The sequence below is a fragment of the Marmota flaviventris genome, chromosome 8 (genome assembly GCF_047511675.1).
Source record: "Marmota flaviventris isolate mMarFla1 chromosome 8, mMarFla1.hap1, whole genome shotgun sequence".
Lineage (NCBI taxonomy): Eukaryota > Metazoa > Chordata > Mammalia > Rodentia > Sciuridae > Marmota > Marmota flaviventris.
In genome coordinates this window covers 107,817,923-107,836,173 of record NC_092505.1, presented here as the reverse complement: position 1 = coordinate 107,836,173, position 18,251 = coordinate 107,817,923, and the positions used below count along the sequence as shown (strand labels likewise).

General features: G+C 46.6%; 1 protein-coding gene across 2 annotated transcripts in view; it reads right to left on the bottom strand.

Moving 5' to 3' along the window:
- Positions 1-18,251, bottom strand: part of Med12l (mediator complex subunit 12L) — a 263,138-nt gene that overhangs the window by 4,469 nt on the left and 240,418 nt on the right. For both annotated transcript variants that reach the window (XM_027934055.2, XM_027934056.2), the window contains 4 exons: positions 7,993-8,082; positions 6,527-6,753; positions 4,930-5,086; positions 1,799-1,897 (listed from right to left, as the gene is read on the bottom strand). In XM_027934055.2, coding sequence (XP_027789856.2) covers positions 1,799-1,897; positions 4,930-5,086; positions 6,527-6,753; positions 7,993-8,082 — 573 coding nt within the window. The remainder of the gene's footprint in view (positions 1-1,798; positions 1,898-4,929; positions 5,087-6,526; positions 6,754-7,992; positions 8,083-18,251) is intronic.

The following is an 18,251-nucleotide window of genomic DNA, read 5'->3' as shown; positions in this document are numbered from 1 at the left end:
TGCCAGGTCAGCATCAAATATTTCAAACACTCATTATGACATATTTTACAGAAACGTGGTTTATCTTTTGGCTTTCTGGCCAAACACCAACAGAGTGTTTTGTTGTACAAAAGAAGAAAGGAGTGAGGCTACTATGTGTCAGTACTGCTTGATGTCATAACATACCTAGTGGAAAGAGATTTTTAAAATCACCAACTTTAACTGATGCCAGTTAGAAGCACATGAAGGTTTGGTGAGCAGCAAGATGAGCAGTACCCAGCTGCCCCCAAACTGCATGTTAATACAGCAGTCGTCAGTGGATCTGGGCAGGAGCAACCTACCAGGCACCACCCCCACACAGGGATCAAAGTCACATCCCCGAAGAAGGACCAGTGTATATTCTAGTGTGACTCGCTGAGAGGGACAATGACACCTGTGATGCGCCTCAGAAATGCGCAAGGTGATTCTAAACACAACTACCTATGCAGCTAAGCCAACAGAGCAATGTTCCATGTCTCAGGAGTGCCACCATCATGAAGACACGCGGACCTGGGGCTGGAACCGGTCCACGTGGAAGGTGGAGAACACACAAGAGCCAGACCCAGGGCAAGCTGATCCCAAGTCCAGAGAGACCAGTGCAGTTGTCACCACAGACACAAGGGTGCTGGCAGGAGACGTACAGATGAGAGCGCCGAGTCATGTCCTATTTCCTGATCTTAATAACCATATCATGCTTTTGTGAAAGAATAGCCTTGCTCTGGAGAAATAAACTGAGGTATTTAGCAGGGAAGGGCACGTGTCTGCGACCCATTCCTGTGTGCAGACCAGGGGAGGCGTGCACGGAGGAGGAGCGGGCATAGGCTAAGGCAGGATGGCACAGGGTGCTGACCAGTGAGTCTGGGAAGAGTTTAGGGCAATTTTATACTATTCTTAGAACATTTCTGTTAGTTTGAAATAATTTCAAACTAATTGTTCTTGGGTGGAACAGCAGGTCCCAGGGACTCCAAAGAGCCTCTGGTATGGGTCGTGCACAGCAGGGCCAGCAACGTCCACTGACAGCCTCAGGGTGAGTGGGATGTCCATGTGCGACCTCCACTGTGGAAGGGACCTGTGAAGTGGGCTGCAGCGCACCTCAGACACCTCCGCAGAAGGAGTGGGAGCCGGCGTCCAGCACATCCGGCCAGTCTCTGCCTTCGCCAGTCTAGCTCCTCCTCTTGATCTCAGAGGCTCGTTGAAGGAGCGGGATGTCCCATTCAAGCCGACGCCCACCCTTCCACGCCAGAGGTCCACCCCGTGCTTCACCTGATCCCTTATTTCCAGTCCTTCCTAACAGCCTTCTCCTCGCCATAAGCTCCTACCTTACTCCACCTTCAGACCCTGTGCCCAAGACCACCTGCACCAGCGCCTCCCAATGAGGTGACCAGTGACCCATCTTGGCAGAGCCCATAAGCCCTCCGCTGGAGGACGGAGTGCACCTGGCACCTCCTTCCTCCCCTTCCATTTGTTTTCAGATATTTCCAGATATCTTCTAAACAGATAAACTATATCATCACCTAATATTGCTTATAAGTATAAGTATCTATTCTGTGGAATAATCTCAAATTTTTAAAAGAGGAAAGTGTTGTAACCTATCGAACCCCAAATATTTATTTGTACCCTTCTATGTAAACAAACACACCAACACCACCACCACAACCCTGGCATGGTCCTAGAGAGAAGCTGCTGGCACGTTTAGGAAACTCCAATTCTCCATAGTGACAGGTGCAGAGAAGGCAACGGCCTTTACGAAACCCAGGTGGTCCCCAGACACAGGCCTTACCAGGGGTTGCTGGGGCTGCACTGCCTGGAGACCCAGGGTCTGCTGGCTCTGGGGCTGTGAAGACGGCTGGGGCTGGGGGGGCTGCTGGGGCTGCTGCATCTGCAAAGAAAGATAAAGGATTATGCCCTTGAAAGGAAAGGGGGATGTCACCCTGAAGCTCCATTAACAGTTTATCTCACTGTCTGTTGCAGAACAAATGTGCGGCTTTCCAAAGGTGACACGTTCTGGGAAATGTGTCTTTAGGGACTTTGTCACTGTCCAACGTCACAGAGCATGCCTGCACAAACCAGGCAGTATGGCGTAGCCCACCACACACCAGGCTGGGGGTGTGAGTCAGACTGTGTGAAGCAAAAGAGACGGTGATACCCTCCAGAGACGTGGCGAACACAAGACCCATCAGGCCACCGCCAACACAGACGTCGGACCCCATCACTCCTGGTCATCACCGAGAATCACGTCCAGTCCCTGACTGTATGTGCTATGCACTTGTAACTGGTAGTGTGACAGGTGTCTTTACGCCACCATCACCACAAAGATGTCTGTGTTGTGCTAAGGTGATAATAAAGGCTATAATGTCACTAGGGGACATTATTATCTCATGGGACTACCTTTTATATAAGCAATTGGTCATTGACCAAAATATCATATGGGAGCATGACTAGATCCTGCCTCTTCCACCTGCCCCCTGGCAACACTGTCAAGGGCAAGACCTAAATCCACCTCCATATGTCCCTCCTGAAAGCCTTCTCAGACCGCCCTAGTCCTGCAAGTCTCCCCCGGGAGTCACTGCTCACGGGAGACACTGCTCACAGGGACAGGGACACCCTGTGCACCTGCTGTGTGGCTTCCTTCATGCCATGTGCCCTTCCGCAGGCATGCTACCTGCCTCACAACCCCAGGTGACAAGCACCTACAGGCAGCCTCCCTTCTTTCCCTGTGATATATGACAGGAGACCCCTGGGGATTCAATCTTAATTTTTTAAAGGACGCCTGGAAGATGTTCTGGCACAAATGATGAGTGTAAAGTTGGAACCATGTCGTTGACAAGGTTGGCTCAAATGCTCAGCTCTGGGAAACCTTCCGAGTCACAGAAGCCACAGGCAAGACACCAGTCGTGACTCAGGAAATGGGAGCTACTGCTTTCTCCCCATGACCTTCAACAAGTGTTCCGTCCAAACACTTCTTTCTGGGGGTGACAGACCCAGAGATTCTCATCCTTTTAATTTTTTCCATTTGGTCTACATTCTATGCCCCAAATTATCTGTCCTTTTTGAGAAGGGTAATAAATAGCCACTGACAGACACTAAGGGACCATGGTGGAGGACATGGAAACCTTGCAGAGCCCTGGCCAGGGCCACTCCCCACACGAGCAACACAAACTGAACTGGATGCTCAGCACGAGGAAGCCAAGGCTCCCCAAGGCTCCCCACGGCTCTGTGGCCTCACAAGAGACCTCATGAGAGATGAATATGACTTCAGAGCATCAAGATTGTCCCCGACGGAGATAATCGATCCCCAAAAAGGAGAAACCGATTCACAGGAGCAAACCAGTATTGTCTGAATCTCTGAGGAATATACTGTGGGTAAGAAGAATTACCACAGGACACACACTAGAAGAGACAGAAGCCCCCGGCCCCCAGGAGAGGCAGGTTCTCTACGCTTGGGTCTGAAAAATACCAAGGCAGGAAGTAGAAAAGTGACAGCACTGCCACCTTCCTTGGTGACTTGGAAATGATAAAAAATAATAATAAAAAAAAAATACAAATAACAGTCCTAAAAAATTCTGAAATATATCCTAAGAACCGAGGGGGGTGGGGAAAGATGATATAAGAAAATACCACTCTTGAGTATTAACAGTCACGTTAGTAAAAACATTAATAGCAACATGACCAAACTAGTGCTTTACCTGAATTTCCTTATTTAAACCTTGCTACACACTTGAGAGGAAGGCACTAGTATTATTTCCATTACAAACTGGAGATTAGAGGGTTTTTTACCATCTTGGAGATGACATTTACACTTGGACGGGACTGCACGTCTACTAGCCACACTCCTCCAGGTCAATAACTATATATTACCAGTTCCCTGATGCAACTTTTTAAACATTTTATCAGGTCAAAAATTAGGATGCAACTAATGGCATCTTACCACTGATGGCATCTTATGAAACTCAGCCTACAAAGAATTTGTGTTGGTTTCTGCTTGTCACTTTGGGATACCATCAACCAGAAATCTGTAGGTCACACTAGACTCAGACCCCAAACCTACTTGAGTTTAGGGTCCAAATTCTCAAGGAGATGTTTGTTCTTTCCTTCATCCAGTGCCAAGCCTGGGACAGGCAAACTCTGTTGCTGTCCCTCCCTGTGTGACAGGTTTCCTTCCTGTTAACCACCCAGAGCACAGCCCTAGAGCACCCCAGCTCTACTAGATGCCCCAAAGTTGTTGATGTCTCCCTTCCCTGTAGTACCTAAGACAGCACTGCATCTCAGGTGGACTGGTAAGAGGGCAAGAGCAGGGTTGGTCCCTCCAGAAAGTCACCAAGCCAGCCCAGGACCAGCTGGTAATACAGTAGGAAGCAGCCTTGTGGACAATAAAGAGGAAGGGCACAGGACCATGCAGCCCGCGTTTCTTAAAAAGGAACAAAGAAGCAAGAACGTGCTGGAGAAGCTTTTGTCTGGGACTTGTGAGTATTTACATTAAATAAGTGAAGGATAGATCTCTGAATTCTAACAGAGACAAAGGAAGTGTCCCTTTGCAAATTCCTCCCTATATCCCTGATTTCATAGCCTTTGTTTGTATCTTTTTCCTATGTAGGGAACTTGCACTCAATGGCAGCCCCTGGTTAAACAGTGGCTGGGGGAGCTGAGGCTTCTGCTCTCAAATCAAAGGCACCCAAGTGCCTCCGGGGCCTTTGAGAAAGTGAGGAGATGCTATGAAACACTTCTGCCCAAGGCAGGGCAGAAGCACAGAGAGAGGGAAACCCTGCCAAGCTGGGATAAACTGCACCAGTTTAGGTCTGAGTGTCAAACACACGGGCTCCTTGGAACTCAACCATGGAAATCAGGAGCACCACTACTGCGGATCTGTTCTGTATAAAGAGACAGAATTGCCCTCATCTCCCTGCCCCATACCTGCAGGAGTCTCTGCTGCTGTCGAACTTGCGGCTGCCGGGGCCTCATGGGGTCCTGAGGCAGGGGCACGGAGGGGAGGCTCGGGTGTGCAGGCGTCAGCATGGCATCGATGCCCCCGCCCACTAGGGGGCTCTGCTGCAGAGCCTGGTGGTTCATCCTGGCAAAGAACAGTGTGACTTGTACCATGAGTGCCACCAGGACACAATCCACGCTCACAGAGCAGAGCAGCCCTCGGCGGTCGATGGTCACTCGCATCATGCCAAGGGAAAAAGACTGGAGGCCAAGGCAGAGACGTGACCACTCGGAAAAAAGGAAAGCAAACAGGCCTCTTAAAATAGCACTCATGTGCAGACTAATTTTTTAATGAAGTAGTTGCTAACAGTGAGTCTCACTCACTGGACACCGGCCTTGGAGCAGGCCCTGTGCGGAGGTCTGACTGCACGGCTCCTCCCACAACAGCGCCTGCGCTTAGCGTTGTGCGCTCCCCACATTAGGAATGAGAGAGCAGAGGTGGAGAGGAACCCTCACTGAGGTTCCTCAGACAGCAGATGGCACAGGTGGCATTTGAACCCAGAACGGATGACTTGAAGTTCAAGCTCCCGAGGTAACAGTATGCTGCTACTAGTTATAAAAGTAGGAAATATAATGAAATTGGAAATACATATTTCCAAATTAATTTATTTTCCTAAATGTGCTACCATCCGTCAGCTGTCCCAGTGTTTCATAGTTGGGGTTACTTGCAGCTGACACACAGCCACTGATGGACACCTGGGCCCAGGCTGTGCAAGGTTCTCTTAACTCTTCTGGGTAGTGTCACCCCATGGAATTGCCTATGATGACTGAAATAAGAAGGCCACTAGGACTGGTGACATTAATTGTCAGGCCTTGATGCAGAACACGACTGCAGGGCTTCCTTCCAAGAAGGTGCCTATATAACACAACCCTGAGTGACTGCCCAGGCCCTGGCTGCCCCTGCTGGCCATGTATGGCTACCGAACACTTGAAATTTGACTAGTGTGAAGGATGAACTCAGGGTGTATTTCAATTTTCATTGGTCTATATTTAAACAGCCACGTATGCACAGCGGGTGTGGTAGTGGGCAGTAATACTCTGGGTCTAAGGGACCTGGTTACAACAGGAACCCTGGAATCCATGGGGATCCCATTTCTCCAACCATCCCTGAGGTGGGAAAGGCGACACCTCAGTTATAACAAGACCCTCATGTGCACCAGGCCCAACCGGTCCTGCAACCATACATTTGCAGCTGAGCAGCAAACTCTAGTATAACATTTCCAATAACAATCAGTAGTCACTCAGATGCTTTTAATGAAAAGATAAACACTCTTTGAAAGTGGGGAGAGAATACTAGTGCTAACTAGCCCAGGACATCCATCCCATGGAAGAAGTAGTCCCAGCTGGGGCCCCTGAGCGAAGGAAATAAACGAGATGAGGAATTCCTGCCTGGGGCTCCGTGGATGCTACTGAAACTGAGCAGCAGCATGTCAAGCACACGGAGGCACACAGGCCCACGAGCCACCAAGCTGCCATGCCCCAGGTGAGGCACAGCAAACACAAGCACAGTCCCTCCTCGTGTCACCTCTGGGTGCCCGTCAGGGGCTGCAGGTAGGGCGGGGCCTGCTGCTGTACGTAGCCGCTGGGCTGCTGCTGCATCTGCCTCAGTCTCTCCATGAGCGCAGGGCTGGAGTGTGCGGCCGGGTAGGCCCGGGAGCCATAGCTGGGGGACAGGACCACGCCGGCCTGCGGCTGTGCGGGCTGTGGCAGAGGCATCTGGGTTCCGTACATGGTGTAGCCCTGGGGCATGGTCTGCAGGGAGGAAAGGGGACAAGTCAGCGCCCCAGGCACCACTGGGGCACGTGGGGCACAGGACCCGACAGGACCTCTCTGACATGCACTGTCTTCAAAGGCTCTTAGGACTCAAGTACAAGAAAGACTTTTCTGGAGGCAGGGAGTCTGGCCAAAAAGCCAGCCAAAGAGTGACAGGCCATGCACCCAAAGTTTTAGTTAAAATACGTGAATTGTCATTTGGCCAAACTGGGTTTCCAGGTCAGCTGCTCTGTTTGAGGAAAGGAAGGACACATGTCTGTGTACAAGCAGGCGACCTCCAGTGCACGGACACATCCATGTTCAACCCCAAAGTTAGCCAGAAGCCTACCCATGCTCAATGTGAATTTAAAATAACAGAGTACACTTTCCCAACCTGTGATTGTACCTTTTTGGGTCTGATGAATGTGCCTGTCATAACCAACTAAGTTCCAAAAAAAAAAAAAGAAAAACCAGAAACTATTAATCTATTAATGGGAGGAAGGAAGGACATAATTGGTAACTGTTCAACACCTTCCTGTCTTGCTTGGACCACAGCTGGTCTCAGCACACCGTGAATGAGCTGGCAGCCCAACAGGACTCACATCAACAATACTGGGCTTCTGATCATGACAGAACTACAGGAGAGCATAGGAACCCAGAAATAACAGCATTATTAGAAAAAAAGAGCCCCAGATTCCTCTTCCATTTAGATAATGTGTTACATGTTTAGCATCTACGGCGTACGTGGTTTGTAGACAGGCTCTCTAGATCCTCACATCCTTCATCTCTATTTTACAGAAGGAAACCAAAGCTGAGGCTTACATGCGCAGCTAGAAACTGCCAGGAATAGCTGAGGTCTGATTCCAAGGCCCACCTTCTTGCTGTTCTACCGCGATTCCTCATCTGAGTTGTCTTTGAGTATGACCATTTCTATCATGAATTATATCATAAGTAACTCTCTGACTGCCACACATTTTACATCTATCATCATCAACAAAGATGTTTGAATTTATTTATGTTTTTAACTCAATAATTCCCCTAAAGTGTTTCATGCCCCTTAGTCAATCCTGAGACTTGCTCAACAATTATTAGTTAAGTTTTCTTAAAATGTCAAGTATAACCCATAAGTAGAGGTAACTAAGTTCTGGTCCATTAGGGAGTTGATGTCCAACGTCCTCGCCTCCTTCTGTGCATAAAGAGTGTTGAGATCCCGCAGACCTGTTAAGCTGGTGTGGGTACCTGTGCCTGCTGCAGCCCTGGATACTGAGGGGGCTGAGGGGAGGGCCGAGCCTGTGCAGCAAAGAGAGCAGCCTGGTCCCCGGGTGGGCCCTGGAAGACAAAGCCGAGGCAAACTCGAGGTCAGCACAGCAAGGCCTGGGTTTGAGCTTCTGGCCCATGATCCCGATGACCCTCGACACCGTATCTTACGACATGAATACAGAAGTCACAGATTTCTAAGCTGTCTTCAGTGTTATTCCTTGTTACTTCCCCGTGTGTCTAGAGTCCTGAACTCTTCTTAGAAGACTACAAAGAGACACAATAGGAACCTGAGAGCCCAATATCTGCGCAGCAGAGAGGCCAGCTGGCTCCCAGTGTGCTCCGGGCAGGCCACCACTCTGGGTGAAGGGCGTGAGCACCGCCAGAGTGCAGGCATGAAAACCCCAGCTGCCCTGTGCCCACCAGGCACGAGAACATGTGGACACATCAATGGCACATGGACACCCACGGCTCTGAGGGGAAGTTCCTTCACAGTGACCTAAAAGTCACCTATTTAGCTACAGATTCAAGGGGAAATGTGAACTACCATGACCCTAACAGTCCATTAGAATACAGTCACTAAATTTACATGTTGTTAACTGCAAATACAATTCTAACCAACTATCTGTAAAATAAAACCTATGATCATCTGTCCACCAGTCTTGACCCATGTTTTGGCCTTAGGAAAATAAACATATTTTAAGAGGAGCTATTTGCTTGTTGCATGTTTTGATGGCAGGTTATTATGTGGAAACTTGCAGTGATAATCACAGAAAGAAGCCTGGCTTCCTACCATCACTGGGTTTTTTCAGGACTGATAAATTGTCAAGATTGAGGTACACTGTAGAATTATTTTATGATTGGCTTAAAATAGATACCCTAATTTTAGAAAGTGCTGAATTATGGTTTCTTAAAATGGTTTTAATGCATTTGATGGAAAGTGGATATTTCTAATGAGAAGAAGGGGATATACATTTGGCCTAAGAGGGTGAGCACCACCCACGAGAAAGAGCGCGGCACAGGCTGGGCTGGGCTCATTCTCTCCAGGGGGGAGCAACGGCTCCATGTTCCTCAAGTGGGGAACGCCGAGCTCCAGGAGCTGAGAGGCATCGCAGGCACACCCACCAGACCTACAGAGCGGACCAGACTCCAGAGCCCGCGCTCTTACAATGTGAAGAGACGCCTCCACAGGTGGTACGAGGGTGAGAAGACTGCAGTGCTCACCAGGTAACCTACTCCTTAAGAACACATAGCTACTTAAAATTAGCCATTTAAGGAGAATTTCTCTTAAGACTTGTTAATGAAACGTTAAACCCAATGTTTTCATCAGATGGCCTATACTCTGATCCCCATAAAATGACTTGGGTTACTGATGGGGCTCCCACCTCTCCCCAAGCATCCTTGCATGGGTGGAGGACAAGTTTCTGAGACTACCTCCTAAGGTATCTGCACAGGACAGCTTCAGGAAGAATCCAACTTGGCAGAATAGGGTTCTAGGAAGGTACTGTTAAACCCAACTTATCCCTATGGGGCTGGGTCTAATAAAACAGCCCAAATTTTCTGTGTGGTCATGGGAGCCTAAACCTGCTCTCCCCAAAGTATCCAAATGCTTCTTGATCCTCCACAACCCTTGCCAAGGAATCATCAAATCTTTAAACATTGGCCCTTTTAAGTCAATGCTCCTTGACGTTACACCACACAAGGACCCTGACAAACATTATTGGGCTTTGTTGTGGGGACAAAGATATGAATATTATCATTTTAACACTCTAGAAAGAAAAAGACTATTTATATGTGAGTTGGCATCTTGGATCAGTAGGTGGTCTGCAAACCTGTGCTCAGGTTTGGCTTTGAGGGAAACAGGATGTGATCTCTACGTGACAGCTGCAGGCAGATGCACAAACAGACGTTTTCTAATTCTTCCTCCTCTGCCATTGAAGAACCTTAGAGAATACACAGGGATGGGGAGTAGAAAAACTGGAATACTAATGACATGCTAATACCAACGATGTGCTAATACTATGAGACTGGACAATATTCATTTACTTTACTGGTAAATATTAGTTGAGGTCATAGAGATTTAAGAAATATGAACAAAAATTTATTTTAAGAATCATAAAACTCACATTTCAAGGAAAAAATTCACCTTTAGACATTTGCCTAACAGGTGTGCTATTCAGGTGGATTTCTTTTTTTTTTTAATTTATATATTCTAATTTGTTATATATGACAGCAGAATGAATTTCAATTTAGAGTATACATATAGAGCATAATTTTTCATGTCTCTGATTGTACACGAAGTAGAGTCATTTGTAGTTCCCTCCCCGGTGACTTCTCCCACTGTCCTACTCCAGTACAGCAGGACTAACTGAGGTGGACAGTGGACCCTGGGAAGATGGCGAGCCCTGCTGTCTGGCCAGCAGGGTTCCCTGAAGCGTCCAGTCAGCCCAGGCTACCCTGAAAGGAAGCACCCTCGTGCTCCTGCCAGACTGAAACTCATTCCTACTTTTGTTTGTTTTTCCCAGAATAATGCCAGGAACACACCATTTCAACTTGTAGAAAAAGTCCTATTTCTTTAGGAAAAAATAAATAAGAAAGTTTTTCAGTAACTGGAAAGGTTTGACAAATGCTAATCAAGGACCCAAGTGCAGGAACAAGGGGAAAAATCAGTACAATACTCTCAGCGTCAGTGGATGTGGTGTTGGCTGTGGTAAGCCAAGACCATACGACGTATCCTACAAACTGGACAGGCCAGGACAACAGGGACAAAGTGAGGCCATGCCTGGCACACCAGGGCAGAAGGTCACTTTGATTATTTGTTTTTTTCTAAATACGTCTTGAGCTTTATTTATTTTTAATCAATTCCCAGCAGGGGAGCTGGCACTCAGCAGGGGCACAGTGACTACCTTATGAGGAAAACTGAGACTGAGAGCCAGAGGTAAGTGGGATTTGTATTTCAGCATCAAGTACTTTACCAAGTGTTCTCCAAAGCCCTGCAGTTCTCAGCAGGACCTTTGGTTTGGAATGCTTTCATGTCTGGTGACTACCATGCTAAGGATCCTTCCTCTGCCTGCATCAGCATCTGGACAGGAGCTCCATTTCTCCTCTGCAATTACTCTGCCTAGCTGAAACAGTCAGAGGCAGCATCAACTTCATAGTTTTAATCATGGAGAGAACAGTCCAGGAAGCCAGGCAGGCTCTGCCTTATCACTAGGAGAACGGGAGACACCTGAGGCCCTGGTGCTCAGGGACCTGACTTGCACACATTCAGGGAACCATCCACATCAGCGGGTGGTCATGAGCTGGTCCCTGCATTGCTGAGCTAAACTCCTGTCTCCTCACTTCATTTTTATGCACTTTGCTTTGGACTTGCCCCTATGAACAAAGCGTAATCCATGATATCTTCTAGAACATTCTCTAAATACTCCTGAGGCAGCTGTGCTGTCAGGGCTGACTCACCTTCTTAGCTTCCATGAGAACAATCTTCTCTCCAATGGCTGGATTTTTTTAACCAGACAGGAGAGGTATCTAAGGTCAAAGAAATGCTGAACCAGAAGTCTTGTGCACAATTTGAAATCTGTGTATCCAGTAAACCTAACATTTTTGATAAAACATCTTCATCCTTTTCATTTTTCTGGATCTGCTTGTCTCTGTTAGCCACCACCCTCTCGGTCACCTGGGCACATGGGAAGGTCTCTTTCTAAAGGAGAACTGGTCTTACCACCAGTTAGCAGTCAGTAAGCAGCACGCTTCAGAATCATCACTAGTGACGATTTCTCCCAATTCTTAATTCGTGACTTTGCAACAGTGTTTAAGGGTTGCAAAGAGACAGACTGAATCTGGGAAACCACAGCCAGATTTTATACCTGTTTCTGAAAATGCCATTTTAGGGAAAATAACAAAAGTTACACAAAACAAAGCCAGTGAGTCCTGTTTTATGAATCATCAGGCCAGAGGGACCCACTTAGGACTCCTAGTTGCAGAGGAAATGGTGCCCAGGGCTAGAACACCAATGGTGTGTAACAGAAGTTATGGTCATCTCATCCTTGTAAATTTACAAGGAAAATTCCAAAATTAAACTTGATAAGCCGTTCAACTTGACACTGTATTAGTTTTCACTTCAAATATAACTTTGTTGGCTTCAGCTAACACTACCATTAATGCTAATTCTAAAATCAACATATCTCAATAACCTTTACAATGTATTCTATTTACATGCCCATAAATGACAAATCTAATGAGTTAAGTATATTTTTATTAAGTTCTAAAAGGAGAAATTAAAGAAAAATTAAAGGTAAAAAGACAACAAAGATACACATTTTGATTAACTTGAATGAATACAAAATCACAGAACCTTCTTTTGACTTCCAAATACCTAGCTGACTAAATATTTTGTCTGTAGTAATACTTTAAGAAAGTTAATGATGCAAACTGTTTTCTATATGAATGACATTATTATCTGAATAATAAGTACACTAGAGCAAACATAAGCTATATCCAAAATAGTTTTAAATTTGATAGCTCAAGTTATTTTTAATTTTTTTTTTTTTTACGTGGAGGGCTACTGGGAATTGAACTCAGGGGAACTCGACCACTGAGCCACATCCCCAGCCCTATTTTGTATTTTATTTAGAGACAGAGTCTCACTGAGTTGTTTAGTGCCTCACTTTTGCTGAGGCTGACTTTGAACTCGTGATTCTCCTGCCTCAACCAGCCAAGCTGCTGGGATTACAGGCGTATGCCACTGCACCTGGCTTGATGGTTCAAGTTTTGAAATGAGTAAAATCCACATGTGTTCTCCCTATACTTTAGAGTGTCAAGAAAAATTGATATTTTCGGGAAAGTTTTCAAATTTTCCTCTACTTAAACTACTACTGGAGAAATAACAAGTATTTAGTAGCGCCCGTATTTTTTAAGTTTGAAGATGCAGTTGGGGCTATTTTCAGTGATGTACAGACAACAGGACCCATTCATTGGAACTGAAACAAGTGGCTGTACACCCACATCTGCACTGTGTGTTCTCGTCTATCCCAGCGCTTCCTGGGCCTGCGCCATGGGTTGGCTACCTGACACAGAAACCTATGAGTGACTTAATGCAAACATGCATTCTTGGCCAGCCCAGGCAAAGCAACAGAGGCGAAGTTGTAACATGCATGCACAAGACCTATGCTCAAAAAGAAAAAATAAATAATCTTCCCCATACCAGAAAGAAAAATAGATGATGCATTTTGTCAAGAATCTGGAAATAGGCAAGTGGGATGCGATGAGAAGGTGCTTTTGTAATCATGGTCATCGCTGTCTGGTGCTGGCCTACAGATCAGCATGCCATGCGTCCCTCCACTATGATGCCCAGGACCACAGGGAAAAGCACGGGCTCTGGGGCAGACAAGTTCACACAGGACCAGCCAGGCTGCTGGCGGGCTTCTACACCATGTGCGTGTATGATGAGAGCCATGAGGGGGGTCTGTGGAGATGCTTTCAGAAATCAATTCCATGAAGCGGAACATGGTCAGTGCATTCATGGGTCGGTCAGTGAAATGAGGACTGCAGGAGGGACCAGCCGGAGCAGGGAGACCCTTTTTTCGCTGTGATGGTCAAAGGGAAATGCTCTAAAAGTTTACTTAAGAAACAAAAATGAGTAAAAGAAAGAGAACGGAATGACAGCAGGGGCGTTACCATTATGTTGTCAAAGTCTTCCAGAAGGGAGACCGCGGAGGCACAGAGGTCCTACAGAGAGGGGACAGCAAGAGAACGGCAGACACACAGATGAGACTTCGAGCCCAGCGACGTGGGAGCCCACATACACGGGAAATACTTCATTTTACAATAGCGCTTCAGGGAGTCGGGTCTCGGGCCCAGGGATGCTGATAAAGAACACGGAAACAGTCACAGAGGAGAACAGCATGATCCGGAAGTTAAGTGGTGATATAAAAGAAGTAGGGAGAGATCAGAGATTTCTGCACGGAGGGAGAGTGAAACCCGGTGAGTGACAGGGCAGGCTCCTCAGCAGCCCAGAGCCATCCATGGATGGCTCAGGACGGGGGGGCCACACAACAGACAGAACAGGACGTGAGCGAGGCAGTAGGCTTTACGGTGCCCAACGAATGTAGTTGGAAACAGAGCAAGGGCGCCTCACACCCCACCAACCTCAACAGGCCACAAGCACGCATTCGCCGAACCTCCTCGCTCACACCGATTCAGGGAGTCTGATTTATAAAAAAGCAACTGGCTGCCTGGGCAGAACTGCCACTTCTCAAGGTAAATGGTTCCCTGTCTGATCATTTTTATCACTGGATTCCAAAGGATACAGTGACTGGGTGTTAAAATTCTCCTGACTGAGTTCTAGGGACAGACATGAAGCAAAGGATTCTCAGCAAAAGTGTTTCACTACTTTTTCTAAGGATTTCAAAGCCCGGGAGGAGCTTCCCAAGCAAGTATCATCTCTCTTTAGGACAAGGTGCATAATTCACCGCATCATGTATGCTGGTCTTCAGGCTTAATTAACAGCTACTCCAGTATTAATGGTTCATTTCCTTGCCCTTCCACCCTAATCTTTTGCCTCCCTCATAAAAATCAAGTTATGTACACCATCCTCTGGCTCATTACATTTGCCTAATTGCAATTTCAGCAAATGAAATCAGCAGCTTCTGCACTGTTGTTCAAACAACAGAGAAACAGCAGATATGAAGTAAATGAGCTAAACAACCACGTCCCTGCACACACTTCCACCCAAGGAACTCAGTGAGAGGGATCAAGGCACAGCTAGCTCAAAGGCTTTCCACCATGAGCAGGAACTGAACCCGGGTGCTTTGCCATTGAGCTCCATCCCCAGCTGCTTTTCTTTTTTGAGACAGGGTGTCACTAAATTGCTGAGGCTGGCCTAAAACTTTTAATCCTCTGGCCTCAGCCTCCCAAGACTCTGGGGTTACAGCTGAGTTTGTTTTTATCACTGAGATGCAAGTAAATTATCCCCTCTGAGTAAGCGTATTAAAGATCATCGCCAAAGCTCAGGATTTGTTTCAACAAGACTCTTTTGCCCATCTTCAGCAAATAAAAATATAATTTGAAACATGCTCAATTTATATGAACTGGAAATCAACATAAGGGAAAACCTGAATAATAAGCAAAGCAAAAACATGCTTAAACTCACAGTGATCAGGAAAGCGCAAACTAAAACATCACAGCACAGCACTGTTTTGCCCATTCTGCTTGGGAAAAGTACAGTCTAATAATGTTGAAGACAGGTGAGTGTGTGCACACAGGAAGGTGCTGGCTACCAAGGGATCACCTCCACTTTGCAAACCAATCAGCACTTGCGCCTTCAGGCATGTAGCTTTAAATTCTCCGCATGTGCAGAAGAAATGTGGGAGAATACTTGCTGCAGCATTGTTAGCAATGAGAAAAAAAGACTGGTAATAATTTAAATAATCATCAGCAGGAGAATGAGCAAATAACATGCTAATACACATGACAGAATGGCATCCAACAGGACAAAAGAGTGAATAAAACTAGGTGTAACAAAGTGGGTATAATTAAGGATTTAGCCACACACAGTTTCAAAACAATCCAACCATACGGTTACGGAGAGTTTCCAATGTGTAAAGCAACACTGTACAATGTTCAGGTCAATGGATGCAAAAGTGTACAGTAAAGGGGTAAAAACATTTTTAAGAAAGAAAAACACACTAACACCTCTCTCTAGAGAGGAAACACAAGATCCTCTTTCATATCTGTACTGATCCTTTTTTTTTTACAAAATGATCTACAGCAAATACAGAACAGCATTATTCAATGAAGCTAGACGGGGCATGTAAGATGTACTGATTCTTGAACTGCACTGCTAAAGAGCAAGTGGGAGGGAGAGAGGAAAGGAAGCCAGCATTCCCACAGTGATGTGACCCTGAGGGGTGAGATCCCTCACGGAGCCAGCAGGGGCTGCTCAAGTCCCTGGGGCCTGGGTCATGGGAAAGTCCCAGATTCACTCTAGCCCAGGGGCTGCGGGCTGTGGGAAGCTGAGCTAGCCAGCCTGCCCTCTGTAAATTACCTAGCCCCTCCCTAATGTGGGCACAAAGAAGCTGAGATCTGCCGGTGGCTGACCACCTGATCTGCTTACCAGTTACCACGAGCTGCACCTGGGTCTTGGTCATCAATTCCTCAGGATTCACTACCTTAGACCTAAATCCACTGCTTTCTTCCAAATTCCTCTCCATTTAAAAGATAGACATATGTTTTGCCTGCCATCCTCTGGATTCTTAAAATGAAACAAACTGGCGTTGATTACTACAAACAATGGCAAAATGTTTTTAAGCACTGAAAGAGAAGTTGGGATAAAGCAACAGCACAACTCACGGCTCTACAACAGAGTCCCTTTCCTCGGGGAGGAAGTTCGTGCAGTCAGAAGGAAAGCACCTAGTATGCGACTGGGTGATGGGAAAGCACCTGGAGCAGTGTGCCACACTCTGTGAGGGCTCCACAGACACTGCTGTAACTCTGAAATGGGAATGTCCCCATCTAGGCTTAGAACACGGAATTAAACAGTGAAACTAAAAACACAGACCCCAGTAAGCTGACATGATTACCAGGAAAAGCAGACAACACCGCTTTTATCTAGCAGTTTGTTCTACTAAGTCACCGAGCAAAGGATTGCCAAGTCAGTCTCATTAGAGACAATTAATGTAACAATGCAAGAAAAGCATCTGATGTGCCTTTTTCATGCTTAACACATTTAAGGAAAAAAGATTACTTTTATGGGATAAGAATTTCAAATAAGAAAACCATGATCATAATAAACCATAATAAATCATAAACCACAATCAAAACAGCATGTCCAGCAGCTAACACTCTCTGAGACTTATGACAACTGTGTGATTGGCCACTGTTGTAAGAGCTGCTACCTGCACCCTTCACTGGTTTCACAGCCGCCCTATGAAGAAGCATTAATGCGCTCTAGTTTATAGACGAGGCTAGGACACAGTGTGGTCACCAGGACATTCCTTCTAGGTAAGAGACAGTGAGAAAGAAGGGAGGCCACTCACTTCCTGGACGAAGACTGTAACCAGGAAGAAGGAAAACAGGTTTCCTTGTCAAAACATCTTTGTGCTGCGCTCAGACCACACAGCTGTAAGAAGACACACTCAATTGTAATAATGATTATTAGCTCAAATAATTTGACTAGACCCTAAAACAACATCTCCAGACATTCCTGAGGAAATAGAAGATGGTACATACCAGAAAATTACAGGACTGCCTGACCCTCACACCTAGTCTGTGTAGCAGAAGGAACTAGAGGGTTAGTTTATGATGGTATTCTAGCTTCATCGTGGACCGGCACAAGGGGGCTGGGTTCTGCAACCTCTCTGTGGGGTGGGAAGAGGCTAAGGGGTCCTGTAAGGACTGAGACATGTCCAGAATTCAGAAGTTTAAGTCTCCTCTGCTGCATCTGATTTTGAAACAACAGGAGCAGAGGTCCCTGTAGGGGTCAGCTCTTCTGGAAGCACTCAGAGGGCCAGCTGAGAGGAGTGAGCATGTAGATAATAGTCATAATGCTAGGGACTCAAGTTATCCAGCAGCTCTGGGCTTCTGAAAACAGCTGCTCAAATCCTGCATGCTTGCATTTGATGAGCATCTCAGACCTTTATCTCCTGTGCTCAGTGGATGAAGGGATGACACAGTACAAACAAGCCCAAGGCTCGACCTTGTAACAAAAGTAGGTGACCAGTGGGGCCACTAAAAAACGAGAAAGCAGCCCCCACCAGGGCCTGGGGCCACTCAGGCTGGGAAAGCACCTGTAGAAATGCCAAGATCAGCTGTGAAGAGTAAGATGAATAAACATCTCAACGTGTTTGCTACAATTAGGGAAAAGGACCTCTGGAATAAGAAAACTGTGCTCAGCACCACAAACTCTAACAACTGTGTAATTCTGCTCTATGACCGATTTAAGAGGATCACTACCAGGAGAAGGTTTTCCTTCTGCAAAACTGTATTTAGCCAGCTTCCAGGCATATGAACTGCCGTGCGTCATCTACTGTTGAAATCTCTGCAGAGCCTCCTGTGTACAGACCTGGGGAAACACCACATTCAAATCTCTGTCCCTCTTGCAGGATCCCTGTTTCCCACGGTGTGTGTGGCTCTCTTCCTGAGGATGTCATGTTCCTCAGTTACCCAGCACTTGAAGACGGGAGAGAAAAACCAGGCGTGGCAGCTGGTGGAAGCTCGGAGACTTCAAGGTGAGTTTCAATCAT